The sequence below is a fragment of the Equus caballus genome, chromosome 22, assembly GCF_041296265.1.
Source record: "Equus caballus isolate H_3958 breed thoroughbred chromosome 22, TB-T2T, whole genome shotgun sequence".
Taxonomy (NCBI): domain Eukaryota; kingdom Metazoa; phylum Chordata; class Mammalia; order Perissodactyla; family Equidae; genus Equus; species Equus caballus.
In genome coordinates this window covers 2,840,525-2,857,963 of record NC_091705.1, presented here as the reverse complement: position 1 = coordinate 2,857,963, position 17,439 = coordinate 2,840,525, and the positions used below count along the sequence as shown (strand labels likewise).

The 17,439-nt window shown below is 41.6% G+C and overlaps 1 protein-coding gene across 2 annotated transcripts in view; it reads right to left on the bottom strand.

Annotated features, from left to right (window-relative positions):
• NAPB (NSF attachment protein beta) overlaps positions 1-17,439 on the bottom strand; it is a 45,127-nt gene that overhangs the window by 21,155 nt on the left and 6,533 nt on the right. Inside the window, exons 2-5 of one of the 2 annotated variants that reach the window (XM_023625998.2) lie at positions 13,301-13,380; positions 4,862-4,978; positions 2,970-3,016; positions 2,755-2,832 (exon numbers count right to left, since the gene is read on the bottom strand). In XM_023625998.2, the coding sequence (XP_023481766.1) occupies positions 2,755-2,832; positions 2,970-3,016; positions 4,862-4,978; positions 13,301-13,380 (322 nt within the window). The remainder of the gene's footprint in view (positions 1-2,754; positions 2,833-2,969; positions 3,017-4,861; positions 4,979-13,300; positions 13,381-17,439) is intronic. The other variant, XM_023625999.2, reaches the window with a different exon arrangement.

Below are 17,439 nucleotides of genomic sequence, written 5' to 3'. Positions count from 1 at the left end.
CCATGACAAATCATCAATTTTTAGAAAAAAGAAGGAACACAAGACTGAGTATTCATTTTACCTACCCTGCATTTTAAGGAGATCCATGTGGTGAAGTGGCTGCCTGACACCGTGCCCCGGCAACAGAGATGGCATAGTGCTATGGGCTCCTGTCTCCAGAGTCATCTTCTGACCCCCGGGGACAAGGAGCTGATGAAGCAGCCTCAGGTGGCAAGATGCCCTGTGCACGAGTGCTTGTCTGCCCAAGATGATTCAACCTCAATAAAGATGTAGTGCCCATCTAAGACACCCCGATCAAATAAATATCCCAGCCACACCAGAGCCATCTCCTTCCTGTTTCCTCATCAACTCCACACCAGGGAACAAAGAAGGGCTCTGGTCTGGGCTCATCATCTCCTTGCATGGTCTGCAGATACCCTCTCCAAAGAGAAGATGCACATGCACATGCCAATGCAACTGTTAGCCTTGATCTTGTCAAGATCAGAGGGTAGCCTTGGAAAAGCATGGCATATTATGATAAAAACAGCCAAATAATGAATTCTATGTAACAAGTCAGCAAATTTTGTGCTGTATATCCAAAAGCTGGTGGTCAGCATGAAGTCAGAGGGTGAAGGTTAACCACGCCAGTCCAACTTTAGAACTAAGAGATGCCTCCGTGAACCAAGAAAGACTCCATTTGCTCTGGCAGGTACACTGTTACGGCAGAGATGGGGACGTTGTTTGTTGATTTATTAGAACCTACTATGTCCCAGAGCTCTACGCTCTTGGGATAGATCAGTAAACCAGAGGCAAAGCTCCCTGTTGACATGGGCGCCCACTCTAGTGGAGAGATGATGAATCACAGGAATGATGAGCAAGCATATTGTAGCACATGATACAAGGTGACCCGTGCAATGCAAAAAAAAGAAAAAGCTGACGTAGGTGGAGGTACCTGAGTATGTATTTGTGAGGGGCTGAGGTTCCAACTTTAAGTGGTCATTACAGATCTCATGGAAAAGATGACAAATGAGCAAAAATCTGAAGGACAAGAGGAAGTCAGCTACATGGACATCTAGGGAGCTCTTCAGGCAGAGGGAACAGTCGGGGGAAGGTCCTGAGGCAGGAGCTCATCTGGCATGTGTGAGGATCAGCAAAGAGGTCAGGGTGGCCGCAGTGAGGTACAGTGTGGGGAGGAAGGAGAAGAGGAAGAGGAGAGGCCTGAGAGGCGAGGGGGCATCTGCAAGGTTCTGGCTGTGCCTCTGACTAAAAGGAGGCCAATACCAGGTGGTGAGCAGGGGAGAAACAATCTGATTTACTGTGTACAAGGATCACTCTGGCTGCTCTGTAACACAGTAGAGGGCACAAGTAAAAGCAGAGAGGCCAGTTTAGAAACTACTTCCATGATCCAGTGAAAGCTAGGGGACAACAAGGCAGTGAGAAGTGCACAGACTCAGGAACTTTGAGGACAGTGCCCACAAAAACTGCTCACAGACTGGATGTGGAGAAAGAAGGCAAGGAGGCCTGTGGTTTGGAGGGGAACATAGGAGTGGGAGGTAGGGCAAGATCAGAATGCAGTCTCAGACATGCTGGGTTTAAGATGACTGTTGGACACAAGTAGAGAGATTGGCAGACAGGGGCATACAGGAATGTGAAATTCAAAAGAGGTCTGCACTGCAGACAGATAGAAGAGGCACCAGCCAAGGAGCCGGGAGAGAGCACTCAGCGAGGTGGCCGCAGAGCCAGGTGGAGGCGGTGTTCCAGAAGCCACTGAGGGAAGAAGTGAAACAAAGAGGAAGAGCGACAACTGTCTGATGCGGCAGCAGGCACAGGAGTGCCATGACCATTCAGACAGGAAGGAAGTGCAATCTCTAAGAGCATGCTCAGCGTTCATTAGTCTGACAGTAACTGGTGATGATCTCCTCCACCACCGTTTCTGTCTGATTCACACCTGCTGTCTTTCACAGTACTCAGGAGGACAGTTTTACATAAATACTTGTCTCCAGACTGAGCTGAGACAGCCTCTGGAGTCTGACAAATGTGTTTTCTTCTCACTGAGGAACACTCCAGCCCTGCCGGTGAGCCCATGACTGAGAAGTCAATGTGAGACAGGAGAAAACTCAGCGCTGCGGCCCGCTTTGCATCAGCTCCGGTGGTTCCAACCTGAGTGATCCCAGGCAGCACAACCCTTTTGAGCCCTGAGTTCCACACCCAATAAAAGGGCCTCAGGGTTGGAAAGCTGAAATGTGGTAAAATTCATGGCATGCCACCAAGGACAAAGCCTGGAAGACAGTAGGTGCTCAATAAATCTTTCCTCCTTCTTCTCTTCTTTTGCTACTATAAACCACAGCTCAGAAAACCAGACGAGTGAAACACATGTGTGGCCAAGTCAGCATTCACCCAACTTCTTCCTCAAGAAAAGGGCCTGAATATAGAGGGGTGCAATGCCTGCAGGACTTCTGCTTCCTTCACAGGGCTGCAGAGACCTAGCAATAGAGATGAAGATTCCTCTGGTGAGACCAATGTTCCGACACGAATCAGACAAAGCAGAAACAGCGAATGGGCTTGGTAAATCTTAACCAGCTCTCATGTCTCAGACAGTCACTCCAGGCAAACAGCCTGTCTACTCATCAGCCCAAGAGGCCCCTCGAGTCTCCCTGTAAAGTCATCTATGATCACTCTGCACCACTCACCTCCACTGGAAAAGGGAGGGTTCCTCAAGTCAACTTATCTACCTGCTTCACACCAGTTTATGAGGAATCACATTCGTTGCTTTACCTTCTCGATGTCTACAAGTTCAGTCTCATAGATCTCAGCAATGGTGATGTGGTGCTTGGCTGCAATTGTAAACCTTCCCTGGGGAAGAAAAAAAAAGACAGTCATATTCCTCTTTTATCTATCTAAACGGCAATCGGTTTAGAAACCAAAGAGTACAACTCTAAGCCATCTCAAAGACTCCACCCCACAGCCGCTCAAGCAAGGCAATGTCTTACCATGTCTGTGTAAATGTCGATGGCTGCATTTAAGCAGTTGATAGCCTCTGAAGCGAAGGCATTTAAGAAAAACAATGAAAAATCCATTCAGTCAAAGAGGGTTCAGGTGGGCCTGTCTTCCTGGCTGTTACTAGAATGTTAAGGAGGCCCCATACGGGGTGGAGGGTGGGCAGGTTAGTTAGTGAGAAGCAAACACAAATCACGCACAAGTCCAGACCCCTCAGCATGCTTTGTCTGGAGCAGCTGCAGTGCAATTTAGGGAACTGGAGCTAGAGTGGTATGGCTCAATTACTCTTAACCTGACAATGAGGACTCCATCCAGGGGAAAGACTGCATTATAAAGAAGAAAAAACCATGGGAGTGTCATCAACACCAATCAGCTATATCCGCTAAAACATAAATGTAAATGCATTCTTCATTGATATCATGTATATATATATATATAAAATAATTTTGGAAGATAGTACTTCACAAGAAAGATCACTTCAATAGACTTCATGCAGCCAAAATCAAAAGCACTTTGAAATCCCTGTTCAGACAACTCTTAAGCAAAGTCAACATTTTTTTACATTGTTAAAAGAGGCTAACTTTTGGTGTAGGAAGGAAGGAAGAAAAAAATCTAATAAATGATAGTGCTAATAAATTATATGAATTTTCTAGAACAGTGAGCCAACAAATTTCCCATCACAAAATGGTGGTGTTTATAATGCTGGCATACGGCTGACAGCTCCAAGTTTACTGGTTTTGTTTTAAAAGAGGCAGCAAAGTGAAAAGGCCTGACTGAAGAACTAGAAAGGTAAGAAGATTAACAAAAAGTAAAAGCAATTTCCTCCTAAACTATATAAGAAATGTGGACTCATCATTACACCTTCAAAAATACAGAGAAACAGAACAATAAGTTATCCACAATCCCACTCAAAACCACTGTCAGTATTTTGATGCACTTTTCCTTCCAGCGTTTCCTGGATGCAATTCTGTGTGCACAAACTTTCTTAGGAATTTGAGGTCTCAATTCTCATGTGGTTCTTTAGCTACTATGTGAACATCTGCAGGTCACTGAAGATTCTCTGAAACCAGGGATTTTAACATTTGCGTCATATTATAATACAGTAACAGATTATAACTTTACCATTCTACTCTTACTGCTCATTTAGGCTGTCTTCTGTTTTTCACTTTCGGAAATAAACTGTGATTAGCCCGTGAAATATCTATTTATGTATGATACATTCATAAAAGTTGAAATTTCTGTGTTAAAATGGACTGCTAAAAGGAAAAAGGGAGACTCCATAGCTACCGCTGTCATGTGTGGAAGGGAAGAAGAAACTAATGCTTTTAATGACTAAGCATACACTTCTCTAACTAAAAAAGAAATACCAAAACTTCTAACACTTTAAATACCCAAGTTCATTCTTCCTCAAAACCAATACTTTGAAAAACACGTCTTAAAAATCAGATGAATACCGTGTGAATAAGTTGTTTTAAACTATTGGATATTACAACCTCTCATTAACTGGATCTTCAAACACCCTAGGTACTTAGGAATAAGGGAACATTAGTTTCCCTTAATGAGCAATATACATATTCATACAATTAAGACAGAAATCGTAGATAAAAGTAAAGCTAATCTCCAAAATGTTCTCCAAAATGCAACATAAATGGAGTTTAAACCAGTGCTGACAACTAAACAGCCAAGATAAATTTAACATATTTTCTCCTCATAAAAGTTCCAAATGATTAAAGAAAAATCCCTAAAGTCACCAAAATCTCTGTCATTCCAAAGTACAAAGATTTCTTTCCACCAAGACTCAAAGGTCCAGCAGTGCCACCTGTGGGAAAGGTCACCCACACTGACCCTACTGTCCTAGTTACGCAGAGGCAGAGGTGAACCTTACCTTGAGGGTCTGCCTTTTTGTAAGCGTTTCCAGCGTCCACAAAGCTGGTAGCAGAATCATGTTTGCTCTGAAGCTGCATGTGGAGCTTGGCTGCCAGACAAAATGCATTTCCTGCAGCTGAAGAAGACAAATTACTACAATGAAACACAGAGGAACAAGTATTCCCACAGAACGACCCATGCTCTAGGTGCTAGGCCTACCCCTAGGAAAGTTCCAGTTCACTGAAAAGAAGCATTCTAGTCAGAAGCACAGAAAACGTGACCAACTGCATCTTAGATGTATCTAAAAATAACCAGAATCAAGTCCAGCAGTGATAAGCGCTTCTCTAGGTCCCAGGAGAAGTCCCCAGTGGCACCTGGGCAACAGGCCTCCATTCAATCCCCAGGGCCAGGCCAAGCCCAAGCTCTTCACTTCTGTCCCCAGCACACACCAAACATCGACTGAGGGCTTCAAGCTATGAATGTTTAAAGAAACATAAAACACTGACTGAGACGAAGGATATTTACCTGCCCATCTTTCTATCATACAGTGTCCACTGAACTTTGCTGATAATGTTGAAGTAATTGCTAACGAAGGCTTCACGGACAAAGTAGACTTCTCAAAGAGTGAAAATCAGGCCCATAATTTGAAAATTCGAAGATTTTTCTTAAGTTTATAAGAAAATCTGACTGAAATTTATACAAGGTTTAATCTGTCTTTATTCCACTTTGTGTGAAAATTTGCACATTTCCCTACAGAATCATAGAAGGGGTTGGTTATGGGGTGCTGCCCAGGTCTCTGTCTGGACACGGCACAATGTGAAAGGCTTATGCACTAAAATTTTTCAGAAAAGGCCTGGATCAGGGACCATGGATTCTGAGCAGCAGAAAAGAATGAGGGAAGGAATCCCTAGCAGAGGAGTCACACGAACAAGGAACAAATGCTGGAAGGCAAGAAAGGACTGGAACTGGAGGCCAGTGACAAGCCTCTGCTGCCTGCTGGAGGAGGCATGAATGTGCTGGGGCAAAGGAAGACATGTCAGGCCAGCTCAGGAGGCTTTAAACGTCAACATGAGAAACATGGACGAGGATGAATCCACTTCATCATGAGCTTCTCAGTTCAGAGAGAGTGCCACGGCAGTCCTCAGAAAAATGAGCCCCACGGACTGGGGAGCACAAAGGCCTCTGGAGACAAAGTTCAGTAAGGTCTGCAATAGGGAAGTCACTATCAACAGGAATGGAGGGAAAATAATTTGCTCCACTAGGAAGAGCATGATTAAGAATATCACAAAAGGGGAGTGACGTCAGCATCATGGCAGAGCGAGCTCTTCCCTCAGACACAATGACAAGGACATTCATAAACCAACACAGGGCAGTCATAGAACACAAAGACGTCTGCAGGTGGAGGTGCTGGACCCCTAGGAGGAAGTGGAAGGATGTGAGGAGAGGTCCTCTCCCTCCCTGGCAGCTATCTAGGGTGCGGGACTGCACAGCGCTGAGAAAAGAGAGGGAAGAGGCAGTTCTCCACAGGAACACCTTGCTCTCCAAGTTCCCTCACAGGCTGTGGGGAAGCTCCACAGGAGAAGTTTGAGCTGTTGCAGGGGTCTCTTCATCAAGCCAGTACCCTAGGAGGGCAGATAGCAAGGGCAGAGCCAGAAGGGCTCTGGGATCACACATGGAAAGGAAAGCCTCCTCCCTCCACCAAGCACTCCAGCTTGGCTGGTTGGCCAGAACAACCGCACGTAAGTTAGAAAAGCAGCAGCTGTGAGCAGGTAGTCGCAGATGGGCCCTGTCAGCATAGATTCCAAAGTAAACGCACAGACACCAGGGATCACAGCAGGCTCAGAATACAGAGCTCCTGAGTGGCAGGTGGAATCTGCGACCAGATACCATCACTATGCAAAGGCACAAATCCACCCCATCAAATAGTATGAAGAAATGTATTAATACTCTAGACCAGAAGGAAAAGGAGAAGAACCCAGAAATAATCCTGAAGGCACAGAAATCTACAACCTAAATGACAGAGAATTCAGGGCCGGCCCAGTGGCACAGCTATTAAGTGTGCACATTCCGCTTCGGCAGCCTGGGTTTCGACAGTTTGGATCCTGGGTGCGGATGTGGCACCACTTGGCAAGCCATGCTGTGGTAGGCATCCCACATATAAAAGAGAGGAAGATGGGCACAGATGTTAGCTCAGGACCAGCCTTCCTCAGCAAAAAAGAGGAGGATTGGCAGCAGTTAGCTCAGGGCTAATCTTCCTCAAGAAAAAAAGAAATAAAATTTAAAAAATGACAGAGAATTCAAAATGCTTACCATAAAAAAACCTCAATGAGTTACAAGAAAATTCAGATGGACAGTTCAAGGAAATCAGGAACAAAATTCATGAACAGAGAGAATTCTCCACAAAAGAGATTGGAACTATAAAGAAAAACCAATCAGAAATGTTGAAGATGAAAAACAATAAATGAGATAAAAATCTGGAGTCCTTGAATAACAGAGCTGATGTTATGGAGGACAGAATTAGCAGGTTGGAGGACAGAAATATAGAAATGCTTCGGATGGAACAGGAGAGGCAACTAAGACTAAAATGAAATGAAGAAAGTCTCTGAGAAATATCGGACTCAATTAGGAAATGCAACATAAGGATTACAGGTATTCCAGAGGGGAAAGAGAGGGAGAATGGAGTAGAAAGCTTGTTCAAAGAAATAATAGCTGAGAACTTCCCAAACCTGGGGAAGCAGCTGGAAATACAAGTAAAAGAAGATAACAGAACTCCTAATTATATCAAGGTACAAAGATCTTCTCCAAGTCATATACTAGTAAAACTGGCACAAGTCAATGAAAAGAAAAAATATTAAGGGCAGCAAGGCAGAAGAAAATAACTTACTTAGGAACCCCTATCAGGCTTTCAGCAAATTTCTCAGCAGAAACCTTACAGACCAGGAGAGAGTGGAATGATATATTCAAAAATATGAAACACAAAAACTTTCAGCCAAGAATACTCTATCCAGTGAAAATATCCTTCAGCTACGATAGAGAAATAAAAACTTTCCCAGATAAACAAAAGCTGAGGGAGTTCATCACCACAAGATCCAGCCTACAGGAAATGCTGAAGAAGGTCCTCATACTGGAAAAAAAATAAAAGTGTTTACAAAGCCTCAAGCAAGGAGACAGACAAAATCAGAAAACTGCAGCTCTCTATCAGAACAGGTTAGCAAACACTTAAATATAACATTAAAGATAAAGAGAAGGAAAACATCAAGAATAAATATAATCACTTCATTTTAACCATACACTCACAACACAAAATGGAATAAGTTTTGACAACAATAACTTAGGGAAGAGGAAAGGGATGGAAGCTGCTTAGACTAAGGAAATAAGAGGTTATCAGAAAACGGACTACCTCATCTATGAGATCTTTTATACACATCTCAGGGTAACCACTAAACAAAAATTCAGAACAGGGACACAAATGATAAAGAGAAAACTGAGAAAACCATCATAGAGATCTACCAAACTGAACTGGTAGTCCAAAATACACGGGATGAGAAACAAGGGAAATACAGAACAAGCAGAAAAATAACTCATAAAATGGCAGCATTAAGCCCTCACATATCAATAATCACTCTAAATGTAAATGGATTGAATTCTACAATCAAAAGACATAGAGTGGTTGGCTGGATTAAAAAAATCAGACCCAACAATATGCCTCCAGGAAACACATCTCAGCTCTAAGGACAAAGAGAGTCTTAGAGTGAAAGGATAGAAGACGATACTCCAAGCTAACGGCAAATAAAAGAAAGCAGGTGTTGACATACTTATATTAGACAAAGTAGACTTCAAGATAAAAAAGCAATGAAAGACAAAGAGGGGCAGTACATAATGATAACAGGAACACTTCACCAAGAAGACATAACATTTATAGATACTTATGCACACAACACACGAGCACCAAAGTATATAAAGCAACTATTAACAGAGCTAAAAGGAGATATTAACAGTAATGAAATAATAGTAGGGAACCTTAATACCCCACTGACATCAACGGATAGCTTATCCAGACAGAACATCAACAAGGAAATAGTGGAATTAAATGAAAAACTAGACCAGATGGACTTAATAGATACATATAGAACGCTCCATCCCAAAACAGGAGAATACGCATTCCTCTCAAGTGCACATGGAAGATTCTCAAAGATAGACCAAATGTGGGGAAAGAAGGCAAGCCTCAATAAATTTAAGACTGAAATCACATCAAGCATCTTTTCCAACCATAATGCTATGAAATTACAAGAAAATCAACTACAAGAAAAAAGCTAGGAAAGTCACAAATACATGGAGACTAAACAACGTGCTACTGAACAACCAATGGATCATTTAAGAAATTTAAGGAGAAACCAAAAAATATCTGGAGACAAATGAAAATGAAAATACACCATACCAACTCATACAGGATGCAGGAAAAGCAGTCCTAAGAGGGAAATTCATAGCAACACAGGCCACCTTCACAAACAAGAAAAATCTCAAGCAATCTTAAACTATGTATAACAGAATTAGAAAAAGAACAAAGCAAGCCCAAAATCAGCAGAAGGGGAGAAATAATAAAAATTAGAGCAGAAATAAATGAAACCAAAACCAAAAAAAAAACAGTAGAAAGGATCAATGAAACTAAGAGCTGGCACTTTGAGAAGAGCCCATCTGAGCTGCTAGTCAGCTGGTACTTTCCTAAACTGCCACTTGGAAGTTAGCTGCTGCCCAAGTACCCCAGGTGCCTGCCCACTACACTGCCAGCAGCCTTGGCCTCTCTTCTGGGACTCCCAGCCTCATGGTTCACCAGTGTAAGGGTTAAAGCCTGGCAGACTGCAGGAGTTCTGCAGTCCCAGCTCCAGCTGGGAGCTAGTGTCCTCTCTGATTGATCAGTGCCTGTGTCATGCTGGTGGTTAAATATTTTCAAAACCGCCTAGGTACTCTTTTTATCTTGCACAGAACAAGAGTTGAACCTGGGCAGAATGGCTCAGGAATTTGTCCTGCCTCTTTTCCCTCAGCTAAGCCCAGAAACCTGAATGGGAATTACGTGGTTACCTCTGGAGAGGGGTTAGGACAAGGGATGGCAGCTGAAGCTTTAGTGGGATTGAATGTTTTATTTCTTAAAAAGAAATTTAAAGTAAATGTTTAATACCAGCAGTGGGTACTTAGGCATCTGCCACTACTTTCTGTACTTTTCTGAATGTTTATGACAAACCGTTTCTTAAGTACAACAGATTCTGTGATATTCTTTTTTTTATGCTAGTTTCAGAAACTTTATTTATTGAGGTCATAATAGTTTATAACATTGTGAAATTTCAGTTGTACATTATTATTTGTCAGTCACCATATAAATGCGCCCCTTTACCCCTTGTGTCCACCCCCTGACCCCCCTCTGGTAACCATTAATCTGATGGGTTCTGCCTAAGAGTCTAGTAATAATTCGGATTTCCCAAGTCAAGTGCTTAGAACAGCCTGGCTCCAGTTACACACGTCCTCCCTCTTCCACCAGTAATTTCATTTTACACAGTTTCTCTATGTTGACTGTCCCAGAACCAATCATGGTCCATCCATTCCTGGATGAGTGTAATACCATAGTATCCAGGCTCGCCCAGGCTATCTCCTTTCCCCAGGCAATACTAAGAGCTTTAATTTTAAAATTTCGTGCTCCCACCTTCCAAAATTAACTGCTGGCTGACTTTTTCACTCTGAGCACTCATTTCAATCACTGCTAACAAATGCCAGCTGGACCTCTCCAAACTTGGAAGTGTCTTTAAAGGGGCATATTTTATTTAATTTTTTTTGAGGAAGACTAGTCCTGAGCTAACATCTGCCACCAATCCTCTTTTTTCTGAGGAAGATCGGCCCTAAGGTAACATATATGCCCATCTTCCTCTATTTTGTATGTGGGACGCCTGCCACAGCATGACTAGATAAGCAGTGCACAGGTCCACGTCCGGGATCCAAACCTGTGAACCCTGGGCCACCAAAGCAGAGCACGTGAATGTAACTGCTACACCACTGGGCCAGCCCCTAAAGGGGCATATTTTAAACCAAAGTCACACAACTTCTCAGGGTCAATTTTCTCAATGGTAAAACTGGTTTAATAGCCTGCCAGGATGAGTTCTCAAAACTGACTATCATATGAGTTAGCTTAATCTTTATAGAAGAACTTTTAAAACTATCAAGAGATGCAGTGGTGTTATGATCACCATCACTGCAACATGGAAATAATTCTAAAAAACCTAGTATTTATGCATTCACTACACAAATATCCTGAGCATCTACTATCTTGCAGGCATCATCTACTATGTTGCTGACACTAGTCCAGGGGCTGCAAATATAGCAGAAAAGAAACACAAAAACATCCTGGCTTTCTAAGGTTTACATTCTAATGAAGGATAGCACATAATAAAAACACACAAACAACATAAATGAATAAATACATTTCATTTATTTTGGTTAGACTGTAGAAAGGGGAAGGGGGTTTCCCAGAAGGAGAAGACTGCTATCTTTAAAAGGGATGGCCGGGGAAGACCTCACAAAGAAGACAACATTTGAAGAAGGACCTGAAGGGAGCAGGGAACCAGCTATGCTCTATTTGGAGAAGGGAACGTCAGAAAGACGGAACAGCACATGTAAAGGCTCTGAGGAGGGGGCCAGGTGAACCAAGGGAGTGGGTAGGAGATGAGGTCAGAGACTGGAAGGGACTGGGGAGATCAGGTAGGTCTGCGAAGGCCACTGTTAAGGACTTCAGATTTTATTTGAAATGACATGATTGGACTTATGTTTTAACAGGATTACTTTGGTTTCTTCATTAAAACAAACTAGAAAAGTACAGAAGCATGGAGATGTCAGCCCAGGAAGAGACGACTTCAATGGGGGAAGACACAAAGCCTCCTGCGTTATATAAATGTTAACAGCCCTTCTGAAATGGAATTTCCAACGGTTAGAACATCTGGTCACCAGATAAAATACATAAGTGGTCTTTTTAGATAAGATCACTTTTTACCTATGATTACAGGAACTGAACAAAAGATGGGAATGCTGAGACAATACTCTTTTCTCCTCCATTTTTTTCAACACATTATAATTCAAGCATTAAGTGCATTTTGAAAACATAACATTTCCTTTTTACTCAAAACTAAACCTATAAAGAATTTTAGAGCCAGAAAGGACCTTTCAGATTCATCTAGTTGAACAGCATTTGCTTCATTGAAATGATTTTAGTGTCAGCCTTAAAAGCAAATGAGTAAATCAACACACTGTATTCCTTAAACTTACACAATGTTATGTGTCAGTTATAGCTCATCAAGGCTCGGGGGGGAAAAAGCAAATGGGGAAACGGCCTTGTAGAGGGCAATGGCCCAGTTTTAGATCATGCAGCAGGTGCAAGCTGGGCTAGAGACCCATCCCTGCTCTGGCTGAAAGTCCTCTCCATTTTCTCTACAGAAACACCCTATCGCTGGGCCATGACAAGCCTCTTTTTCCAGGGGTAGGGGATGAATTTGTTTCTCTAATCAGTGTTAGAAAGAGCAATCCCCTCTCAGATGAATAAAAAGAACAATTCTGTTGATTTTGTTATGTGTAATTTCACTGGGAAAGGCATTACTTTAAAGAATGATGAGTCTTATGGGATTTATATAAATAACACCCCCACTGTCACATTTCTCAATGGAACCACAATCAGTTATCACAGTGCTGTTCTCAGAGTAAGGAATGGTTAGAAATTCTCAAACAATGTTTAGGTAAAGAAAAGCAGACATTTCTCTTTACCCTACTTGTTTTCAATGAGTTTTACTACAGTTTTCAATCCTTATGGTACTGGATTTAGTTGAGCACTTTAGTAAGAAGCAAAGATTACTCTTCTTAATTCCAAGTTATTTTTTTTTTTTTAAAGATTGGCACCTGAGCTAACATCTGTTGCCAATCTTTTGCTTTTTTTTCTTCTTCTCTCCAAAGCCCTCCAGTACATAGTTGTATGTTCTAGTTGTGAGTGCCTCTGGTTGTGCTATGTGGGACGCCACCTCAACATGACCTAACGAGCGGTGCCACGTCTGCACCCAGGATCCGAACTGGCAAAAGCCTGGGCCGCCGAAGCGGAGTACACAACCTTAACCACTCAGCCATAGGGCTGGCCCCCAAAGTAATTTGAACACTTTTTAATTACCACATGTCTATTGTATTAAGTGGTTTATAAAAACTAAAACAGAAATAGTGTCTGTGCTTAAACTTTAGCCAGGATTTCAGGTTTTGTTCACTTAGATCAAGGTCCTTTTCTCCCAGCCCACAGAGGCCACACCAGTTATTCAGCACTGACACCTGTCTCAGAGCCAGCAGTCTTTTTCTAAGGGGAATGCAGCCAGTCATTTCCTCCTTCAAAATGAATTTAAAGTTATTTATCTGAAATGTAAACAAACAAAAACTTTATACATACCACTCCAATTTTTAGCCATCTTGAACATATTTGCAGCTCTGGTATACATTTCACAAGCTTCTTCTATTCTTGTGTTTCCTCTAAGAAAAATTTAAAAATGAGGTTAAGTTTCACCATAACAACCATCCATGTCCCTAATCCTCCCTCCCTCCCTCAAATAACAGACATTTAATGGGCACTTACTATGTGCCAGATAAGCATTACAGAATCTTAACAGCTGCTAAAAGGTGGTGATATTATCTCCGTTTTCCAGATGAGGCATGTGAAAGTAAAATAACGAGCTCAAGGTCACACGGCAAGGATGCCAGAGAACTGAGACTCAAAACACAAACCTGGCTGACCCCAGAGCCCACGTCCTTAACCACAGTCCTTTCCACACATGAAAACTGAAGTTTTAAGTCAGTCTGAGAAATCAGAAGTACATTTTTCAAAGGAGATTAAATTTTGAAGGATAAGGACATCTTTACCTTGCTAATTTCCAAGAGTTTAACATTATGTTTATTCATACTTAAAAACAAAAACAAAACCTGAAGCCACAGCATAGGAGAAAGCACCATGCTGTTTCACAGTTGTATTATCTATCAGGGGACAAGCCCTTCTCCAACGTGGAAGGGGCCTCAGGGTCCAGCTCCTCACCCTATGTGGAAATGCATTTTTCAACATCTTGAGAGGAGGAATTCCATTGCTGCTTCAGTGCATACTGTTCTGGAAAGCTCTTCACCAGGTAGCTGATTCCATTGACAGACAGCTTTAGCTGCTTAGAAATTTCTTCTTACATAAAGGCAAAAATAATCCTCTCTAACTTCCATCAGTTTTTTAATTCAACCTTGTTTTCACTAAGCTAAGCTAAGGCCTCTCAATGAATGATGTTTCTCTATCTTGTCTCTCTACATTATAAACATAAAATAATCAAAGAACCAAGACAAAGTAGACTGTGCAGTACACATAATGAGGAACTCAGAGTGGAGTAGGCCGTAAGGACTAAGAGACAGGAGGGGTCAAGCCTGACCCTTGGAGAGTGGGCACAATATGAATATGAGCGAATGCATATGTTTATGCCAGGAACTCACATAGGCTCCAAAGTCAAGCAGAGGGGTACGCACAGCTGAGTCCCAGCGCAGCCGACCTGGGCATACATTTAGGCTCAGATGTGACTTGCGCCTTAGGCAGTAACTACTAACTGACCCTAGGCTAGTTCTTTAACTTCTTTGGGCCTCCGTTTTTGCATGCGTAAACTGAAAATAATATGACCTATACTTTGGGGTTATTATGAAGATCAAAAGAAATAATCCAACAGTTTCCAATGCAGGGTTTGACTGAGAATAGGTACGCAATCAGGATGATTATTATAATTAGATCCATGTATTGAAGGCATACAAACTTTAGGGAATATTTGTACATCTGATAAGGGACTTGTCTTACAAGGGACTTGTATTTAGAAAATACAAAAAACTCATACAACTCAGTAATAAAAACACTAATAACTCAATTAAAAAATGGGCAAAGGATCTGAAGAGACATTTCTCCAAAGAAGATACATAAATAGCCAATAAAGACATGAAAGGATACTCAACATCATCAGGCATCAGGGAAATGCAAATCAAAACCACAAATGAGATACTACTTGACTCCCACTAGGTTGGCTAGAATCAAAAGACATAATAACAAGTGTTAAAGAGGATGTATAAACCAGAACTCTCCTATACTGCAGGTACAAATGTGAAACGGTACAGCTGCTTTGGAAAACAGTTTGGCACTTGCCCAAAAGGTTAAACACAGAGTTACCATATGACCCAGCCATTCCACTCCCGGGTACACACCCAAGAGAAATGAAAACATTATGTCCACACAAAAACTTGTATTCAAATGTTCACAACAGCATTATTTATAATTGCCAAAAAGTGAACTTAAATGTCCATCAACTGATGAGTGGACAAATAAAATGTGGTATATATATATACAATGGAATATTACTGGACCATAAAAAGGAATGAAGTACTGATAGACACTACGACATGGATGAGCCTTGAAAACATGTTTAGTGAAGACGGTCACAAATGAGCACACATTGTATGATTCCATTTATATGAAAGGTCTAGAATAGGCAACTTCACAGACAGAAAACAGATTATTGGTTGCCTACAGCTAGGAGTACTAGAGAAAAATGGAGGGGCAGGGTATAGTTTCTTTCTGGGGAGATGAAAATGTTCTAAAATTGAATGTTGTGTTGGCTCCAAGCTCTGTGAATATACTAAAAACTACTGAATTGGACACTTGAAATGGGTGAATTGTATGGTATGTGAATTATATCTCAATAAAGCTGTATCCCCCCTCCCCAAAGACATCTTTAGGTGCTATGTCACACATTGAATGACAGGATGGCAACAATCACATCCACAAACTGTCAGAATAACCAAAGCCTTCTCTCACACCTTCATGTCCCTTTTTCATCACTTCAAATCCACATTTTTAAAAAAATACAATTAGATAATTTCCCCAATGGAAAATTCCTAACATGAGAGAGTTTTCAATCTTAGTCATAGCTCCTTAGAGCTAACAAAGGCTTGTCACTTTCTTGTCTCTTCTTTTTCTAAAGCGTACTAGGAATTCTGAACTGTAATTATAGTGCAATCATTCTTATTAAAGGTTTCCAAATAAAACTAGCTTAATTAAAATGTACTCTATCCTATTATTTTCAGAGATAGATTCAGCTAGGAATAATAGAACGCCTATATTATGCTAGGTTTTATGACGGATATTTCCACATACAACAACCATGAAAGACACTATCTCCATTATACAGAAGAAAAAACTGTATCTGGAGGTCAATAGCTTTCCCAAGGTCATCCAGCCAAGGTCAGTGGTGGTGACACCTGACTTCAAGTTCAGTGGTCTTTTTATAAAAATAACGAATGAACCCTGCTAGACTCAAGACCCTCACCTCTACTAAAACAGAATCACCAGAAATATTTTCATTTTAAAAGCACTAGAGAAACTCACTTGTCAGAAACAGAACTTTAACAATTCATGAAAAAATGTACTTTTGAAATTACTCCAAATGTATACTGTTTTATATTGTGAAAGTTAACTTTTATAAGTTTTAAGGGCAAATATTCAGAATTCACATTCAAATAATTCGACTGATTGTTATCTAGAGTCCCTGTGGTGAAACAGAAGATCCTTGAAAACAGAAACAAGTCTCTGTGAGGGAACCTACATTATAGTGATACAACATAAGTACATGACCACAAAATGAGCCCAATTATTTTGGGGGATTATGGTATCCTGACCTTGAAGGAGAAAACACTTTCTCTACTATGAAAGAAAACAGTGACCGGCCTGCATAAGAACCACCATCAACACTCCCTCACCCCCAAACCACCACAACCAACCCCCATGCCCAACCCCACCATGCAGCCCCAGCCGACACCACCTCCTCTCAATTCCAGGGGCAAAGCCGACTCTCTCCTTTTCTTGGTCATGCTTACTCAGGAAACATTCACTGAAGTCAATATGCGTTAGAAAATACCAAAGAAAGTTCTTGCCCATGAGGAGATAAGAATGCTGAGGAAAGAATATTAAACTTCAGGGCTGGAAAAAATGTGACAGTGTCCAACCCCCACCATGTTCCACTGAGAAAAGATGGTCACAACCACAACATGTCCCAGCAGGAGCCAGTGAACAGTAGAGGCATGCCTTGAGCCTGGCCTGCAAGTCCTCGCCTCTCTGCACTACCCCATCCTGCCTATTCCCATCGAGATGTCTGGCGGAAAAAAAAGTCAACCCAGGAAAATTATAGCCCGTTATTTCAAAGAGCTCAGATGACATCCTACATGCAGACAAATCATTGATCTTTTAAAAACTAATTAATCTTCAAATAATCTGAAGTCTTGCTTTGTCCTCATCTTGAATAGAACTATTTTGGAGCATTGTAAAACACTGCCAACTATACTACAGGCTCTTTTACAACTGTGGGTGGGAGGAGGGAAACTTTTTTCTTTTAGGAAGATTAGCCCTGAGCTAACTGCTACCTTCAAAGTAGATTTCGTGAAGACTAATGGCATACCGATCATGCCATGTTCCTGGAAGAAAAGGTGGCAACTGCAGAGAAACAAACAGAGCTGCTTCTAAAATCACAA